The sequence below is a fragment of the Pseudopodoces humilis genome, chromosome 1, assembly GCF_049639895.1.
Source record: "Pseudopodoces humilis isolate 2021_Gansu_Grassland_sample_001 chromosome 1, ASM4963989v1, whole genome shotgun sequence".
NCBI lineage: Eukaryota > Metazoa > Chordata > Aves > Passeriformes > Paridae > Pseudopodoces > Pseudopodoces humilis.
Window position 1 is genome coordinate 106,345,591 of NC_142200.1, and position 17,425 is coordinate 106,363,015.

General features: G+C 40.7%; 1 protein-coding gene and 1 long non-coding RNA gene across 4 annotated transcripts in view; both read right to left on the reverse strand.

Annotated features, from left to right (window-relative positions):
- The window catches only part of LOC148185186 (uncharacterized), a 25,129-nt gene extending 21,724 nt beyond the window's left edge, over window positions 1-3,405 (reverse strand). The window contains exon 1 of the long non-coding RNA XR_015772420.1: window positions 3,309-3,405. This is a non-coding gene — a long non-coding RNA (uncharacterized LOC148185186). The remainder of the gene's footprint in view (window positions 1-3,308) is intronic.
- Window positions 3,406-5,196: 1,791 nt separating this feature from the next.
- Window positions 5,197-17,425, reverse strand: part of FKBP9 (FKBP prolyl isomerase 9) — a 35,809-nt gene continuing 23,580 nt past the window's right edge. For all 3 annotated transcript variants that reach the window (XM_088063526.1, XM_014248776.2, XM_005519050.3), the window contains 7 exons: window positions 17,266-17,411; window positions 15,507-15,696; window positions 13,269-13,414; window positions 11,925-12,111; window positions 9,936-10,081; window positions 8,127-8,290; window positions 5,197-6,830 (listed from right to left, as the gene is read on the reverse strand). In XM_088063526.1, coding sequence (XP_087919652.1) covers window positions 6,648-6,830; window positions 8,127-8,290; window positions 9,936-10,081; window positions 11,925-12,111; window positions 13,269-13,414; window positions 15,507-15,696; window positions 17,266-17,411 — 1,162 coding nt within the window. In that variant the 3' untranslated portion in view covers window positions 5,197-6,647. The remainder of the gene's footprint in view (window positions 6,831-8,126; window positions 8,291-9,935; window positions 10,082-11,924; window positions 12,112-13,268; window positions 13,415-15,506; window positions 15,697-17,265; window positions 17,412-17,425) is intronic.

The window sequence follows — 17,425 nt, forward strand, 5'->3', positions numbered from 1 at the left end:
AATGTGCAATATAATCATTGTTCCCTTTTGCTTTCTTTTATACAGAGCAGAAACTGTGCCATCTTCCATTCCCTGAGGAATTGTAATGAAAATGTGGGAGAGCTTAGATCCGCATTCTCTTCCACCAGAACTGAAACACATCTCAAGAAATGGCCTCTTTCCTTACAGCCTGTTGTCTGTTATTAAAATCCTGAGTTGGTATCACAGACACAATTTTTCTGAATCAGCAGCTTTACATGTGTTACTACCCCTGCTAGAACTTTTCCAAGAAGGGAAGAGAGAAGATAGTTTCCATATCCCACCTCCACATCCTCTGCAGTAAAATGAAACTAAATCATCCCTGTGTTTTGAATGCAGGGCAGAGGCTCAATGCACAGTCTGAGGTAGTGTGAGCATCCTTTCACAAATCGCACAGCACATGCTGTGCCATCAGGGAACTGCTGAGCATAGGGACCTTTTAGAAATTCCAGCCTGCATCTGAACAGACAGTGTTTGAGGGATGATGTCCTTGTGCAAAACCTACAGTCATGCAATTCCTAAGCCTGACACAGGGGCAGCCAGGAGGCCAGAGGTGGAAGCCTTGAGAAGAAAACCAGTAGGACAACAAAAGTGAGGATCTTGAACACTAGTGCCTTGGCTGCCTTCCATTCTAGAGGCATGACTCGGGTGTCAGCATCAAACTGGAAGAGCTGAAAACACCCTGGCAGTGCCAGGGACAGGAGGAGATGGGAGCAACAGCTGCTAAGAGCCTGTCAACCAAAACCAAAATATGGGGAGAGCTTGAAGGCAGCAGTGACAGCTGCTGAGTCAGCGGACACAGGAACTGGGTGTGAAGTTTGGCCCAGTCCCTGTGGCCTCTTTCCGTCTCCTCCATTTCCCTGGGGCAGGAAGGAGGGCAAGATGGTCATGGCAAAACTGAGAAAGGGAGCAGCCTTCCTACAGCCTCCCATGTACCTGCACTGCAGCTTCAGCAGCATAGGCAGGACAAACAAGGCTATGCTACATGTGATTCCTCTCAGGCATCAGCATGAGCTGCCCACCCAGTGAATTGGTCTGCATTGCCCAGGCACAACAAGGATTTGGGGAATGCTGCAGCTTTTCCAGGGGAGCTCAACAGACAATTTCTTTAACAGTTCACATTTGGAGTTTTAGGCACCTGCAGAATTTACATTAGCTGGGCTAATGTTCCAGTTTGGGGGAGGGTGGGGGGAGTAGGGTTAGTGAATCTTGGGTTTAGAGCTTTTTTAGACATGTAATCATGCTGGCTCTTTTGCCATAGCTGCCAAACAAAAGTCCAAAAGGCAAAGGCCTTCTGAAAAACATCAAGGTGTTTGGATGCACTGCTTACTCAACCAGCCTCTAGTTGCAAGAGTCTAATTACCAGGCATTACTCCCAAAGTTGACACTGGGACAAAGTTTTCCATTTACAGGCAGTTTATCTTTGGAATACAGATAACAGCTAAAATTTAGAGAATGTGAGGTGTAGCTGATAGTCACAGCTTCACAGCACAAGATGTGTTAGCAACACTCTCTGGCATCCTGACTACAAGTGTAATGGATTTCCCCGAGTATCCCAGCACACATGAAAAGGAGGGGGACAGTTCTGGTCTCTCTGTGCAGTGTTTCTGAGAAGGGAAAAGTGTCCATGTTTTCATCAAACTTGGATACACATAGACTCATTGATCCTCTCTCCAGAATTTTTCCTCAGCCCCACTCAGCAGGTGAGCAAGCCACCACTCCTTCAGCACAATGATGATCTTGTTTAACCCACAATTTAAAAAAAACCAAAAAACCCAACAAATAAACAAAACCACATAGAAAAGAACATGCAGAGCAATATAGAAAAGGACTAGGAAGCATCTTTAAAAACAGTTACCAAAACAGATCTCCAACTACATCTGAATTACAGAAATTAGTGCTCAGCTTCCCTAGAACCCACCAATATCAGAAGGCAATGAGATGCCTTTCCAACTACATGGACATCTAAAACTGGTAGAGGATTTCAGATGCAACCACCATCTTTCAAGCATTATGTAAGGAAAATTTTTCAATCTCACCTCCAAGCAGGTGGACAATGAATGTTAAGTCACCAAATGTTCAGTCCATAATGACAATCACTTAAAGAAAAGGATTCTTGCCCTTCCACAAAGATGCAGGTAAGATCTCCAGCACACTTTTCTCCTGTCATTAAATCCTGTTAGTCTCAGAACCTGTGTTAAGGATCTGCTAGAGCAGTAAACCTTTTCTAGGAATTGAAAGCAATTAAGCCGCGTTGCAGTTACTTGACAGAACCCCATTGCTGTACAAGGGGTTTCTCCATGCCAAATAATTTACTTCTTAAAATGCCATTCATACAACTTTATAGAAAAACAGTTACTTATGCAATCAGCCTGAACCAGGAGGTCAGACTTTAAAAACCTGCATTGTGCTGTACAGATTATCATTGTCTGTTCATCATCTCACATCCCACTGCCAACCATAACTCTTGCTTATGAATTAGTAAAGGAAAAACACAAGATGCATTTTTAAATATCCTCCTCCACTTTATCAAAATCCCATTGTTTTATCACTAGATTGTTGGCTAGAAATTAGAACTTGTATTATCAGTTGCCTCTCCAAAACCATGAACAAAATTAACTGCAAACAAAATTAACTCTACAGCTACAGGTTAAACCATCCTTCTCCAGCTAGTCTAATTCTTGGAATTACTATCAAGATTCTCCTTTAAGAAAGAAATATTGTGAGTAGTATGTCTTTCTAAATAAAATTTCTAACTAGAAACATTTTGCAACTCTAAAAATGTATTTATTATTTAGCTTGGAAAGAAAGATATGCATTTCCCAGATCATTTTCCCATAGCCAAAGGAGTATATCTAAAGTTAAAAGAAAGGAATAAACAAAATTAAGTGAATGTTACTATTTTTTCTTCCTCTACTCACAATATCTGTTCTGTCAGTAGTAGATGTCCAAGGTTAAGTATTTGGGACCTTTATTTAGCTGAAAATGAATCCTCCTCTTAGCGGGTGTTAGAGCCAGCTCAAATGTCCTCTCACTGTCAAACACTCATAGCGCTGAACTGAGCTAAAAACTTGCACCCCATACTAGCTAAATATGTCATTTTTAAGCTTAAAGGAAAATCGAAATATTTTTTTCACAAAGAAAAACATAATATTCAAGTTCAACAGCTGCAAATTCTGAGTTAAGTATAATGTTTGTTATACACAGACATGGATGGAATTACACAGCAAAAAGTATTGCTATCCAATTAGGACACAAAAATCACACAGAAATAAAATATTCATAAATACCTGGGTTTTTCTGGGTACACACCCATGTTCCTTTTCCACTGTGCCCCTGACAATTCAGGCACCAATTGCCAACCCTGGCTTGCCAGCAACTTCCTTTCCTAACAGGAGTCAGCTGCCAGCTCTGAGAATAGCACCTGGCTGTTTCATGAGAGGAGTAGAAACAGCCCGAGGTCTGGAGACCCATTATCCAAGCCCAGTTACATCTGGTTCCTAATGACCCTTGAGAGTTATCATCTATTTTTATAAAGTAGTCTCAGTTAAGTATGGTAAAAAGCTATCTAGATACTAATTCTATAAATAAATAAATCCAAAATAGAGAGATTCTATAGATAATTCTAAATAGGTAAGTTCTAAATACTAGGAGATAGTAGATGCTAATAGATAAATTCTACATAGGCAAATTCTAAATACTAACAATAAAATGCTAATAAATAGATGAATTCTAAATAGACAGCTAGATTAATTCTAAATAGCTACTTTATCTTGCTTTGACATAGAAAATATCTCCCTCTCCCAGTCCACACCAGCACAATTTCACTTCCCAGCCAGCTCCCCGTACCCCCAGGGCCTGGTTTGGTGAACAGGCAAGGCAGACTGCCCTCACTTTTAGGGGCTGCCACAGACCATAAGAAGCAATAGGTGGAGGATTCACCTCAAGTGCAACCCTTTGCTGAGGAAGGTGGCCCCAAGCCTTCCTTCAAGGAAGACGCCAATAGCTGCCAGAAGGAAAAGGACTGGGTCTATGTTAGTCATCAGAAATTCTGGATTTTTAAACAGTTTAGCCTAATACAGCCAGGCATACCTGGCCTCTGCCAGGTCTGGGCAATACCCTGTATAAACATCATTATTTTATAGAAAGTTTTTCCACATATTCTTTGATTTGCCCCAAAGTTGCATTCTGATTTCCAAAATGGCAACCTGTGGGCTTGGAGGGATGAGGGCAACAAAAACTTCCTCTTGAAGGAAAAACATGAGAAAGGAAAAACATCTTTACATGGATCATGAGCCACGTGTGCCAAGTCCTAAGGAGCAATGGCATGAGAATTTCAGATGTACTTACCCTAGACAGAGGCACTGGTAAAGTCATCTCTGTTATCCCATCACTGACAAGCACTTCAAAAAAAATCCAGCACAGCAATTTTTGGGATCATCAACTGATGGCAGTTCAGTGCTGCTTTTTCTCCTACATCTGCCCTGGAGGACAATTCTGTTATCCTGATTTACCAGGAACTCCTCAGCTCACCTCCTGGGATCGATCTGGAATGTTCCTCCATGCAGAAAGATTGGGTTCATTCACTAAAGTTTTCTCAGACAAAACAATTCAGGATGACACAGAATGGGTTGGGTTAGAAGGCACCTTAAAGATCATTTTGTTCCATCCCCCACAAAAAGAGGGGGGATATCCACAAGACAGACTTTGTCTTTTGGGGGTACATATGAGAACAGAGTAAGGAGCTGTTTCCACACTGATTTCTGCTTCTGGTAGTACTCCAATCACAACTTCCTTCCCACTCCTTCTCTCAGCTTTGTCAGCACACAGAAGGGATCTGCATCTGAGCCACAGCAAAAAGTGAGCAACCTATTTCCAAGTAAAGCAAAAGGGAAAAACAGTCTGCTGAGAGAGCCGCCTTCACAAGATGGTAAGGAGCCATTCTGGACCCAAACTTTGGAATAGAAGTGCCTGTCCCTGATATCCACAACTTTTATATCTGGTATAAAATCATCCATTATCATAGTTTAAAATATTTTTCCTGAACATTAATAGCAGAGTTGAACATATTCAGGGTAAGCCTGCTGTGTACAAGAGAAGAGAGCTGCAGGAAGGGTATTTGCTTCAACTCACAGTCCCAACACACCAAAACTCCAGGGGTAAAAAAAAAAAACAAAGTTTAAAAGTAATAGTTGATCAACATTTTATTTAACAAAAAGATCAGTTATCCAACATTTAATGGTATCAAACTCAAAAAAATATTTCACTGCCCTTTTTGTAAGAACTGCATTAAAAACCAATACAAAATGTTTTCATCCAACTGAAATACAAATTTTTAGAAAGAGCATCTCAGGGAGCTTACATCCCACATGTACAGATCAAGGAAAGCAAGAAACTAGACACAAAGCTTATAATGGGAACACAACTCCCTTCCCACTCCTCTTTGACAGTGTCTCACTCTATGTGTTTGTGCTCTTTGCATGCTGTGTACTGAGGGGGATCCCACGGCCTTACAGAAAATGGGTCTGTTTCACGTAATTAGTACTGAGCAGCTCTGCTGCTTTTGTCGAGCTAATGGGTGACTGTCTCAAGTCACAGAATCTGAGCAGCACTCCCAGGGCTGACTTTGTGTTGAGGGCTGGGCCAGAATGTTAGCACACACAAACAGATGGGCCTGTTTCTTGATTCTATCACTGCCTGTTTGTTTGCCACTGCAGACTGCTCTGCTGCTTAAACTCTAAGCACTTACTTCTTTATCAATTCCCAAAACAGGAGACAGAAGCCCAATGCAAAATCCACTGTGTCCAGTATTTATGACAGCATCTGGACCCTGTACATTACTATTTAATGTCTAACAAAACTATAAATAAGGTTGCAAATAGAAAGGTTTTGGAATGACTGATGGGAACACTTGCCAGCAAGACTCAAGGATACTAATTCAACGCAGTACAAATGGTAGGAAACTTTTATTCCATGAGGTAAAAACCCAACACATACACAGTATCAGTTCTAGGTCTGTTTAATTTAAGTCACAGCTTATGTAAATTCTGCAATGACACAGTCATGTTCATCAATTTGCAAATCAGATTTTCTGCTGGCAAAAATCCGTAAGAGTTTGTTCAGTTACTGGGAAGACTGCTCATGCCTTCTGAAAGGAGCTGGGAACAACAGCTGACAATTTTTATGGGTTATTGTTATGGGCAATATTTTGATTCATTTTCCTACACAAATATTTCTGATACAGAAGTTTTTTTAAAACTCTTTTAAAAGCACTTGGTAGGTTTTCTCTCTACCATCCACCCAACTGACCGTGTATTGTTCAATGAGAACCTTGGATCTTTAACATAAAAGCAGACCCCACATACACATGTGGTTCATGGCACCACATACAGCAGGACACTCCTTACCTGTCTATACATCCCACCTTGAGGCACTTAACACTTTTTTCAGATATATCTAACAATTCCAACTGAAAATCTCTTCCTATTTTAACAGCCTACCCACACCCAGGCAAAGGCAGACATAGGCTGAGGGCTCTCCTTCCAAAGCCATGCTTGCCAAAACTCCTTCTGGTACACATGTTTGAACAGTAGGTCAGCTCAGGACTCCTTTTTTTTTTTTCCTTATCTTTACAGTTCATCGTGCTCCTCTTTGGCCTCTTGATCTTTCAACTTGAATTCTTCAGCGGTAACTTTACCATTTCCATCCCGGTCTTGATTGGTGAACATATTTTTAACGATCTTTTCAAAATCAAAGCCAGGAGCTAATTTTCCTTTGCCAGTATCAACTTGAGTTTGGATGTACTCTGAAAACTAAGAGGGATATGAAAATGAAGAGTATCCAGCATTTTACTACTTTTTAAGTGTATGTAGGGCACTGTTACTACCCTATGAAGTTTACCACCCAAACTGTACTAATTAGAACAGACACATCGGTGTTTGTGGAGCTCAGCAGGGATTTCCTCACTCATTCCAGTGTGTTTTGGACCCATAACAAGAACACTTCTTTGTCATAATTTAGGAGGAAGGGTTGGGCAGCTGGACATAGGAGCAGCTCTATACAGCTGAAGGGCAGTAATTTTGCATTGTGATACATGAAGCTCACACTGTAAAACAGAAACTCACCTGCATCTTAGAGGGAGCAACACACAAAAATGATTGTTGATGTGGACAACAACAGCCTCCCTCTACCTCTTTCTCTAAACCAGTAAAAGTTTTTTTCTTCTCTGCAAGGACAGGCGTGGAGGTAAACATAAGAGAGAAGATGGAGATGGAAGGAAAACAAAGAGGTGGAAGAGAGTGATAGGAAAAGGGAAAGTAAGAATTCAGTTTTACCATATTAGGTTTTTAAATCCTCAAAGGCACTTCATGGTGCTCCACAGGGCCACAGCCTGCCCTGTGAGCACCCCAGGGAGACAAGAAGGGACAAAGAAGAAGGGACAAAACAGAAGGATAAAGGTGACAAAGAAGACTTCAGAAGAGAATAAAAAAACAGAATTTGAGTTAAAAGAAAAGGCACAGGAAAATCTCGCAGAGGTTTATGTTATCAGAGGTGGTATGGCAAAAGCAAGTGGCTTTCAACTGGGACACCCAATGACATTCTCACAGTGCAGATTTTAAAAGCAAGCAAGGGGAAGAACTTGACTGCACAGCACACAATTCACATGTGTAAGGACTGGCCACTGGCATTGCCAGGCTCCAAAAGAAATTAGACAGTTCCTGGATGCACTGCTGCAGGTTCAGCTTTGGCTCAAGAATTCACCACAAACTGCCAATTAACACTGAGACAGACACCAAGAAGGCTGATACAGCAAAGGAATGTTGGTTACCAACTCTGCCTCTTACACTTATGTCCTAAGGATTTGTTGCTGACAAAGAAAACCACAACAAGTAAATAACTTTACACAGTATGGCCATTCTTACAGTACTTTTTTAACACTAAAGCTGAATAGCCATGTTTTAGCTGACAGCCTGCCTTCTGGTTGCCTTGATGACAAACACCATTCCAGAAGCAGAAGAGAAGAAAATGAGGAAAGACTCTATCCTTCAACACTGGCATTGACAGTGGTAGAAGAAACCAATGCAGGTGTTATCATTGTGTCAGCTTACCTCCTCCAAAAGAACTTCTCCATCATGATTCTGGTCTATTTCTTCAAAAAGGTTGGGAGAGACTTCCCCATTCCATACAAACATGTATCCCTCAGGCAAGCCAGACACCAATTCCAGCAGTTCGATGTCAAAAACTAATACAGCGCTTCCAGGCACTTCTCCTTCTGTCACAACAAATGGCAAAGAGGGTTATTTATCCTCACTTACATTGAAGGGGATATTTCCTCTTAATCCACAATTAAATTTATCTTCCTGCTCCAAAAGGCACTTCTCTAGTGTGATCCCTAGCCCATCAAATCTTCCTGATCACTTCATCAAGGGTGACCATAAAAGGAACCTTTCATAATAAAACTTGAGGCACTGGAACAATCAGATTGCCCAGAGATGCTGAGGATACCCCATTCCTAGGAATGATCAAGGCCAGGCTGGGATGGGGTCCTGAGCAATCTGTTCTAGTGGAAGGTGTCTCTGCCCATGGCAGGGGGGTTGGAACTAGCTGATCTTTAAGGTCCCTTCCAATCCAAACCATTCTATAATTCCATGATTCTAACTGCATCCATGTTTTTAATTTTAAAAACTGAACTTGTGGAAATAACCCATTTTCTTTTATCTCTCCAATACACTGCGTATCAGCGTACTCCTGTGAGACTCAACACTGTTGCAACAGCTTGGGATATTACCTCAGGAAAACCATGGAAGGAGTTTAATTTAGTCCTGAAAAAGAAAAATCAAGCTCAACTCTAATCAGTTTGCAAGAGACTGCAAACAAGCAGTTTCTTCAGACAGCTGGGTATATACCAACACACTAACAAATCATGCAATGTTTCAGAATGTGTATCAAATGTAACCTGAACAATGGCAAATACTTATGACAGGCATTTTACAAAGCACACTTTTCATGATATGAGGAAATTTTCAATTCAATACATAGAGCTATGCAATTGTCTATAATGTATAATAGATAAAATCATGTATAAAACATTGCATATATATAATGCTCCTAATTTTTCACATAAGACAGGTACAAGTGGAAATGCACTTCTCTCTTAAAGCAAATTAATTCTCCATTAAGCTCTGCACATGATGTCTGACAGTCTTTATAAACTATAAACTGTTCTGGAGCTATTCAGAGAGCACAGCAACTTATGCAACTGTTTCCATACACATCAGAATTTGGTGATCTTGGTGATCTCAAGACAGACTCCTTTCCCTCAAATCTTTTAACCAGGAAGACCAGAAACAACATACCTGGATATGAAAGTTCTTGTCACTTCTGTATCATTCTTTCTGTTACTGCTGTCCGTGTCATTTGACCTAATGCCCTAAAGCTGCATTAAAATGTATTTTTGTTGGACTTTTAACAGCACCAATACACTGTTTCAAATCTTATACACAGTTTATGTATCTTCTGAATTTCCTAACATATTAGTGCTGACCAGTCCCCTACAGCTCTGCTTCCTGAATAACACGTCCCATGTCCAAACACAAGCACCCAACTCCCTATCCTAGAAAACGATGTTTGCATCCCTCTGCAACACCAGATTGCCTGGAGCTTTCTGTTTTGACAAAGCAACATTACTGGGGGCACGTGTTCCCTTTTGTACTGCGATGGTCCTTCTATTGGCCACAGCAACAGCATGACTTGAAATGCAACACAGACAGCATGTTCATTCCACTGCGGAACAGGGAGGAGGGGGAGTGTCTAAAATAACGACACGAAAAACCGCTAAAAAAATCCCATTCAGCAGCTAATAAAACATGCAGGCCTGTGTTTCACTCACTAGAGATGCTAAGTGAATGTGCACTCACCAACTCCATCTTCTCCATAACCAAGGTGAGGTGGGATAACAACTGTCCGTCGTTCCCCAACACACATGTCCTGAAGGCCCATGTCCATCCCCAGCACCACCTGACCAGATCCCAGAACTATGTTGTAGGTCTTGCCAAGGCTGTGTCTGGAAAGGAAGGAAAAAATGAAAAAAAAAAATCAACATAAAATAGGAAATTTCTGTTGTTCAAAATTACCATAGAAGTAGCAGTTTCTAATAGTGTCCTGTCATTGCCAAAAATTAACTTAATACCCACTGCTTTGTTCTACCCAACAGTTACCTGAAGTAGTTCTCAAGTTACAGCCAGCACCAAACAGACAGGTCTCTGCTGCTGACATGTCCTCTGGCACTAAAATTATAGGCTTTTTGAATGAAATCCAATCAAAATCATTAATCGAGCCAATTACAACCCCAAGATATTTTAACTTGAAATAAGGGCTTTTGCCTTTCACATATTTTTAACTGTTGCAATTGGACTTTTCAGCAGATGTAAAAATTCCAGACGTACATGCATCCCAGGACCACCAGCTCATATAGGGATCTGAGTGCATTCTCATGGATCAGCCATCCCTTTAATGAAATCAGTTACTATAATGTAGTAGCTATTGGCACGAATAGCTACTACTACCACTGCTATTTAACCATATTAAATTTTGAATTATACCTTGTTACCCGTGGATCATTTCTAAAATTAGAAACTATCACCAGTTAAAAGCCCCAAAGTCAAACATATATTGTGATTCTAAAAGCAGAGTGTGCAGCATTAAGGCTCTTTATTCTATTGGTTGCCTTTCTTTGGTTATTTGGCTTGGCTGTGCCTCTGCAGGACATGCTTGTACAACAGAGTATGATTTGGAAAGAAAACAATTCAGTGGCTAAGAGGTCAGCCTTAAAATTAGGAGCACATGATTCATGATCTTTGATTCTCTAAAAGCTGCTTTGAGTAAAATGGTCTCAACACCCCTTGGTTCCTGCTACAAAATGGAAATTGAGCATTCCTGACATATAAACAGTGTTTTGAATCCAAACACATTACTTGTATACATCCTTGCCTACAGCATCGCACCATGTGCTCCAAATTAAGGAAACTTTTCATCTCTGCAAGCTATTGTGTACACTGTGAAACCTATGAGCTGCTTCCTGTATTAATTATAACCTGGTTAAAAATAGCTTTTCCCAACTTCCCTTCCAAAAAATAAAATATTGTTTGGATGACTTGCACTATTCAAAATATTAAGGCCAAAAAAAAAGGAAGCTAACAGAAATACTCTTGTAGCTGTGTGCCAGACTCCAGCGCTACAGGAGACAGGCTAGAGCAATCTTTTGCTTCCCTCATAAATCTACTGCCAAAAGAGGAGAAAGAGTCATTTTATCCTCACAGTCACAATCAAGCCCTCTGATAGTTTCTCCATGCTGACACTTAAAGCCACACTACAATACAGGAGCAGCAATGTGTGCTACAGACAGGTGACCATTTACTATAAACCACACTCAAGGTATCCTTAACAAGACCACAAGTAGCCCTACGACACCTCTCTAGGGAGCACTGGATCAGTACAGAGCACAAATCCTATACAAGAAACTGAATAAACCTGGTCAGTTCATTCCTGATGAGACCTGTGCTGTCCTGGCATGACTGGCCCAGACACTTGAACTGGCCCATTTAAATAGAATGCCATGCAACAAGTTTCATCACTCCACACATACTGTTTATGTTCTTCTCCAACACACTCCTACATCCTTTTTGTTCTTGGTTCTCTCATTATGCTATGACAGATTGTCTTTAAATTCTCCTCCTCCTATGCACCTTTGGCAGACAGCCATAAAGAGAAAAATACATTCTACACAAATACTCAGTTTAAAAAGAAAAATAAATTCTTTATTCCCTGCTAGCTTGCTTTGCAGATAATTCATTCTGCCTTCACTGCTGCTGGGAGTATTTTCCTTACCAGGTCATTCAAATACCTACGTGGAGTCCAGCAAGGTTCCATCCAGGAGCGAAGCATTGTAGTGGTATTTCAGGTAATCTCCCTTCTTGCTCAGTACCGTGCAGTTGGAAGGTTTGTAGTGAACAGTAATGCTGACCGAATCTGAGGGGTTGTGGAAGTCCACCACGTGGATGTCAAAGATCAGCACTGCAGATCCTGGAATCTTTCCTAAATAGGAAGCAAATTAGACAAATAAAGAAAGTAATGGTACCTGAACAGGCAGATGATGTCCAGGTACTGCACCCCAGAGGAATATGTATTCCTGCTGTGTCTGCTATTGAGTTATTTTGCTCTTCTCATTCAGAATTAAAGGATAGGACAGATGCAAGCTGCATCCAGCTAGGAAAGACAACCAGTAGGAAAGCACTATGCATGCACTCAGTTAAATGGTGAAGGAAAAACTTTAGTTATCCTGAATTTTAAAATTATGCAGAAATGAAGCAATAACCATGTATTTCCTGTGACTATCCTAAATAACTCATTTGTATTTCATGTACCAATTCAATATTGATCATCAAAATTCTCAAGAACTTCTCATGCTTCAAGGAATGTCATTATATGTAAAAGGTTACAGTTCCTTAAAATATCCTCAAAGCAGGCAACTTCTTCCCCCTCTTCCCAGGATTATGTGCATTACCAGGATTAATAAAACACATCCAGACTTAGGATTTGGGTTTGTCGGTAAAGGAGTCTAATTCCAAATCAACAGCACAGAACTTGCATTCCCAGAAGAAAGGCTTTTTTTCTAAATCACTTATCCAAATCACATCCCAGGAGGCACTCTGAAACACCAGCCACAATGCTGCAATAAGCTAGAAAGGTTATCATATTCAGCAATCTGTTTGGATAGCAATGGATTTTCCCAAAGAAATGTTAATTGTATGTTTTATATACACTATTACTTCACTGTTTCATGCATTAACAGAGGTGGCTTAGAAGTCCACAAAAGCTGTGGCTGTGGAAGGAATGGGGAAGAAATCTGCATGATGAACTCCTTCAGGATTCAGAGTTTAAGACACATAGGAAGGAAGATCTCACACTGCAGAACTCCTGGCATTCAAGTACCAGATTGCCTAAAACACCCATTACCCAAACAAGTTCAGGCTACCAATTACATGTGAGGTTCTTCTGTATTTTATTGTCCTGCCTATTTAGCTAAACAAATTAATCCTGCAAATTCTGGATGTGGTCTTGTCAGTTTGATGTCCACAAAATAATGAACTGATTAATAAACCTTCCAAATGCCAGAAAAATGAAAATATACACAGATTAACTAAACAATAAAGGTTTAACTACAGAATACTTGAATGCAAAGCCAAGCTCACCTCTCCCTTCTTCTCCATATCCAAGATGAGGAGGGATTATTATTCTTCTTTTTTCACCAGTGCATACACCTAGCAAACCTTCATCCATTCCAGCAATCACATAACCTTTCCCAATATAGGTGTCATATGTATGGTTTCGCGAATAACTATGGAAAACATTTGCATTTTAGCAGTGTCAGGTGTACTCAAGAAAACATGGGCTCTTGCAATAGCTCTGCAACACAATTCTTAAACCAGTTAAGGTCAAATACACAGTCATTAACCAGCACCAGGGAGGCACAAAGGAACTATGTGCCATGAATCCAGGCCACCAGGTTTCATCAGTCAGTGACACACGGGTCACTGATTACCCAGCAGTGAGACCCCAGCTAGTGAACAGCCAGCAAATCTGCAAATTCATTTCTACTGTATCTTGAAAGAAAAATCACACTTATTTATGTATTTTAAACAAAACAGAAAACAGGTTTGGACAAGTAACTGAAAAAAAAAAAGTTTACTCCTTTAAAATTTCCTCTGCCCTGACACTACTTTAATAAGCACTTATCAAATAGCTAATTGTTGATAAGTTTTTCATTTTCATGAGACACCCTGCAGACTAGCTCATTTTGCAACCACAGCTATGTAGTTCAACTACTAAAAGGAGCAGGTGGGATTAACAGGTTCTCCTGGGATGCTAAATATTAAAATGAATCATGACACCAAAACAGTATCAACACCATCCCTTCCTTCCAAACCAAGCCAACCACTTACACACAGGTTGAAGGACCTGCTTCAACACCTCATGGTAGAATAAAACAAGGCTACAACAACAAATGATGTTTCTTACATGGATATGACTGTCTTCTGCCTTTCTTTAAGGCATGTTGCACAAAGGCACAGCCCAAGAAAGAGAAGGCAGAAAGGTTTTAGCTCATCTTTACAAGGTAGCTCTGGGAAAGAACTAAACCAGTACAAGACCAGACCCTCATGTAATTCAAAGCTTTATGAAACTATTCTAAGTCCAGACAGCCTTGGCTGAGCTGCCCAGGACAGTTCTGCAATCGAATATTTCAGAGTAAAAAGGCAAAGGAAAATATTATTAATGGCTGGGTCTCAACCCCAGCCATTCACAGAGGTTTTGGCATGCTCCCTGTACTAGTGAGAAACTTTGCCCTGGATAGATCCAGGGTTTTCAATCCCTATTGTTAGCTACTCTATTTCTTCATTTATGAATTCTACAGGAGGTCAGGAATAGGTCCTCCTATTCCCACATGTTTTAATGAACAAGCCCTCTAACAACTCTCAGCGCTTCAGAATTATGTAGGGGCTGCGGCCTACAAAGCATTTATTACTATTTTTTGACAGCAACACTCACATAAATACTACAGCTATTTTCAAAAATTGATTAATTACTACAGAAAATACTCACATCTCAAAAAAGAGAAGTAGGTACGCTGTGGATAAGCTTTGAATTCTTAACTTTAAGCTTTCACAAATTGTGTATCAAGGACTACAGAGATGGCTGCTGCAGTAGTACTGAACATTTTTCTCTGAATTTATTTCATAGAACATTTTACATTGGTTCATTTTCACCTTCTTTTAGCTACTTCTGCCAGCTGTTCTGAAAGCTGGAGTGGGATAGCAAAGCACTGTTCCACTAAAATCAACCAAAGTCACAGAAAACTACAAGGGTATTATTCATATGATTCTGTACACGAGGCTCATGTTCCCAGAGAGCTTTTAATTTATTGTCACAATAATCCCTCTTCCTTTATCACAGAAAACCCCTCTTACTGAATTCTGCAATTCCATAATTCAGTCTTGAAAGACATCAGACTTCAAAATGCAAACGGTTTTCAAGTGTAAATATGATTAACCTCACACTAGCCACTAGCACACTGACTCAAAATTCTCAGGACATAAAATGGAATCATATTTATTTTCTCTCTCTTCAGTGGTATTACCTATTTGGGAGATAAACCCTATGAGGCAAAGAGTCTTCAGGCTCGTGTACCTTTAGCCCTTGGCTTTACTGGGTGGGTCACTACCCCTAGATGGCGTCTGTGACAAAGCCATGGCACAAAACAGCTCTTCTTCCTATATGGAAAAGTTTTCTGTGAGTCCTTTAAAAAGACTCCAAGTCCACTCAAACTTTTTTGAAAAGGAAGGAAAATCACAGAACTGTGTTTGAGCATATTACGGACATGACAGAGGAGCCAAACTGGAAATGCAATCTGCAGAGTTGAATGGTTTGGTTACCTGGAATCAAATAATGTGCCATCCAAAAGTGTACCATTGTAATGGTATCGGACAAAGTCTCCTGTCTGGCTTCTCCGCTCACAAGCTTCGGGCACAAGCTGGTTCTCAATAGCAATACCATCCTTGGGGTTATGTAGATCCAGCAAAACCACATCAAAGACAAGGGAAGCTTGCCCAGGAATCTCCTTACCTACAAAAATTGGTAAGAAACAGCAGGTGTTCTATCAGAAGCTTAAACATGTTTGTTGAAGGAAAGTAACATATTGCCAAATATCAAGCACCTCTCCTCCCAAAATAAATTAGAATCATAGATTATATGAGTTGGAAGGGACTCACTATGATCATCAGTCCAATTCCTGCTCCTGCACCCCAAGAGTCACACCATGTGCCTCAAGAGCATTGTCCAAACACTTGTTGAATTCTGTCAGGCTCAGTGGTGTGATCACTTCCCTGGGAAGCCCGTTCCAGTGCCCAGTCACACTCAGGGTGAAGAACCTCTTCCTAATATCTAATCTAAACCTCCTCTGACACAACTTCAAAGGTCCTGTCACTTGTCACTAGAAAAGAGACCAGTGCCTACCTCTCCCTTCCCCTCATGGGGAAACTGCAGACTGCAGTGAGGTTTCACCTCCGTCTTCTCCAGGCTGAACAGACCAAGTGACTTCAGCTGTTTCTCACGTGGCTTCCTCTCAAGGCCCTTCACATCTTCATTGTCCTCCTTTGGACACTTTCTAATTGCTTAATGTCTTTCTCATATTTTAGCACCCAAACCTGACCCCAGCACTTGAGGTGAGGCCACCCCAGCTCAGAGCAGAGCAGGACAATCCCCGCCCTTGCCCGGCTGGTGATGCTGTCCCTGATGTCCCCCAGGTTGGCCCTCCTGGCTGCCAGGGCACTGCTGACTCATGTTCAGCTTGTCATGGACCAGGAGCCTCAGGTCCCTTCCCATGGTGCTGCTCTCCAGCCTTTCATCGCCCAGTCTGTGCCCACAGCCAGGGTTGCCCCATCCCAGGTGCAGAATACAATTTAATTTCATATGGCTGGTGATTGCTCAGTCCTCTAATTTATCCAGGTCTCTTTGCAAATTTGTTTCTAGTCAGTCATTTTTTGGTTCAAGGGGTTTTTCACTGAATTCTCCAACTCAATCATTTCCTCCTATTCCCACAGTAATGACACTGCCTCACTGAAAACAAAGGCCTCTTCAGCCTCACAGTTAATGTTAATGAAGCCACAGAAGGGGTATGAAACTTTGTACACCACAGACAAATCCTTAAATATCAGAGCAAAGAAAGAATATAAGGAAAAGTCATAAACTACACCTAACTGCCCCATTATTTAACATGGGGACATCTATGTATGATCTGCAGGCTGTACAGTCTCACAAGACAATCAATTTTGTAATTATCACTAGAGCATTTGTCAAAAAAAAAACAACAAAACTCATCTGGAATTACAAATACATTTAACACATTTTTCCTTAAAAGTTTTCTGCTTTCTGTGGCAATCTGAAAGAATTATGTAGTCACCTGTCTCCAAGCTTTTGGTGCCACTGCACATTAATCACAGATTATATTCCCTGACTGAAATAAAATTTCAGTATATAAATACAATTGTATCAACAATACATCTGTTAAGCAGTATCTCTCTGAACAGGATAATAATGCTGCCCATAAATTTAAAATACAGAAAGTTTGTTTTAAAATATGTATGACTTGGGATTGAAAAAAAAAAGAGGAACAACTAAAGGAATAACTTTTACCATCTCCATCTTCTCCATATGCCAGGAAAGGTGGTATTGTGATAATGCGCTTCTCTCCTACGCACATTCCCAAGAGACCCTGGTCCATCCCAGCAATCAGCCATCCAATTCCCACATAGGTATCATAAGTTCGCATCCGATTATGGCTAAACACGAGAAA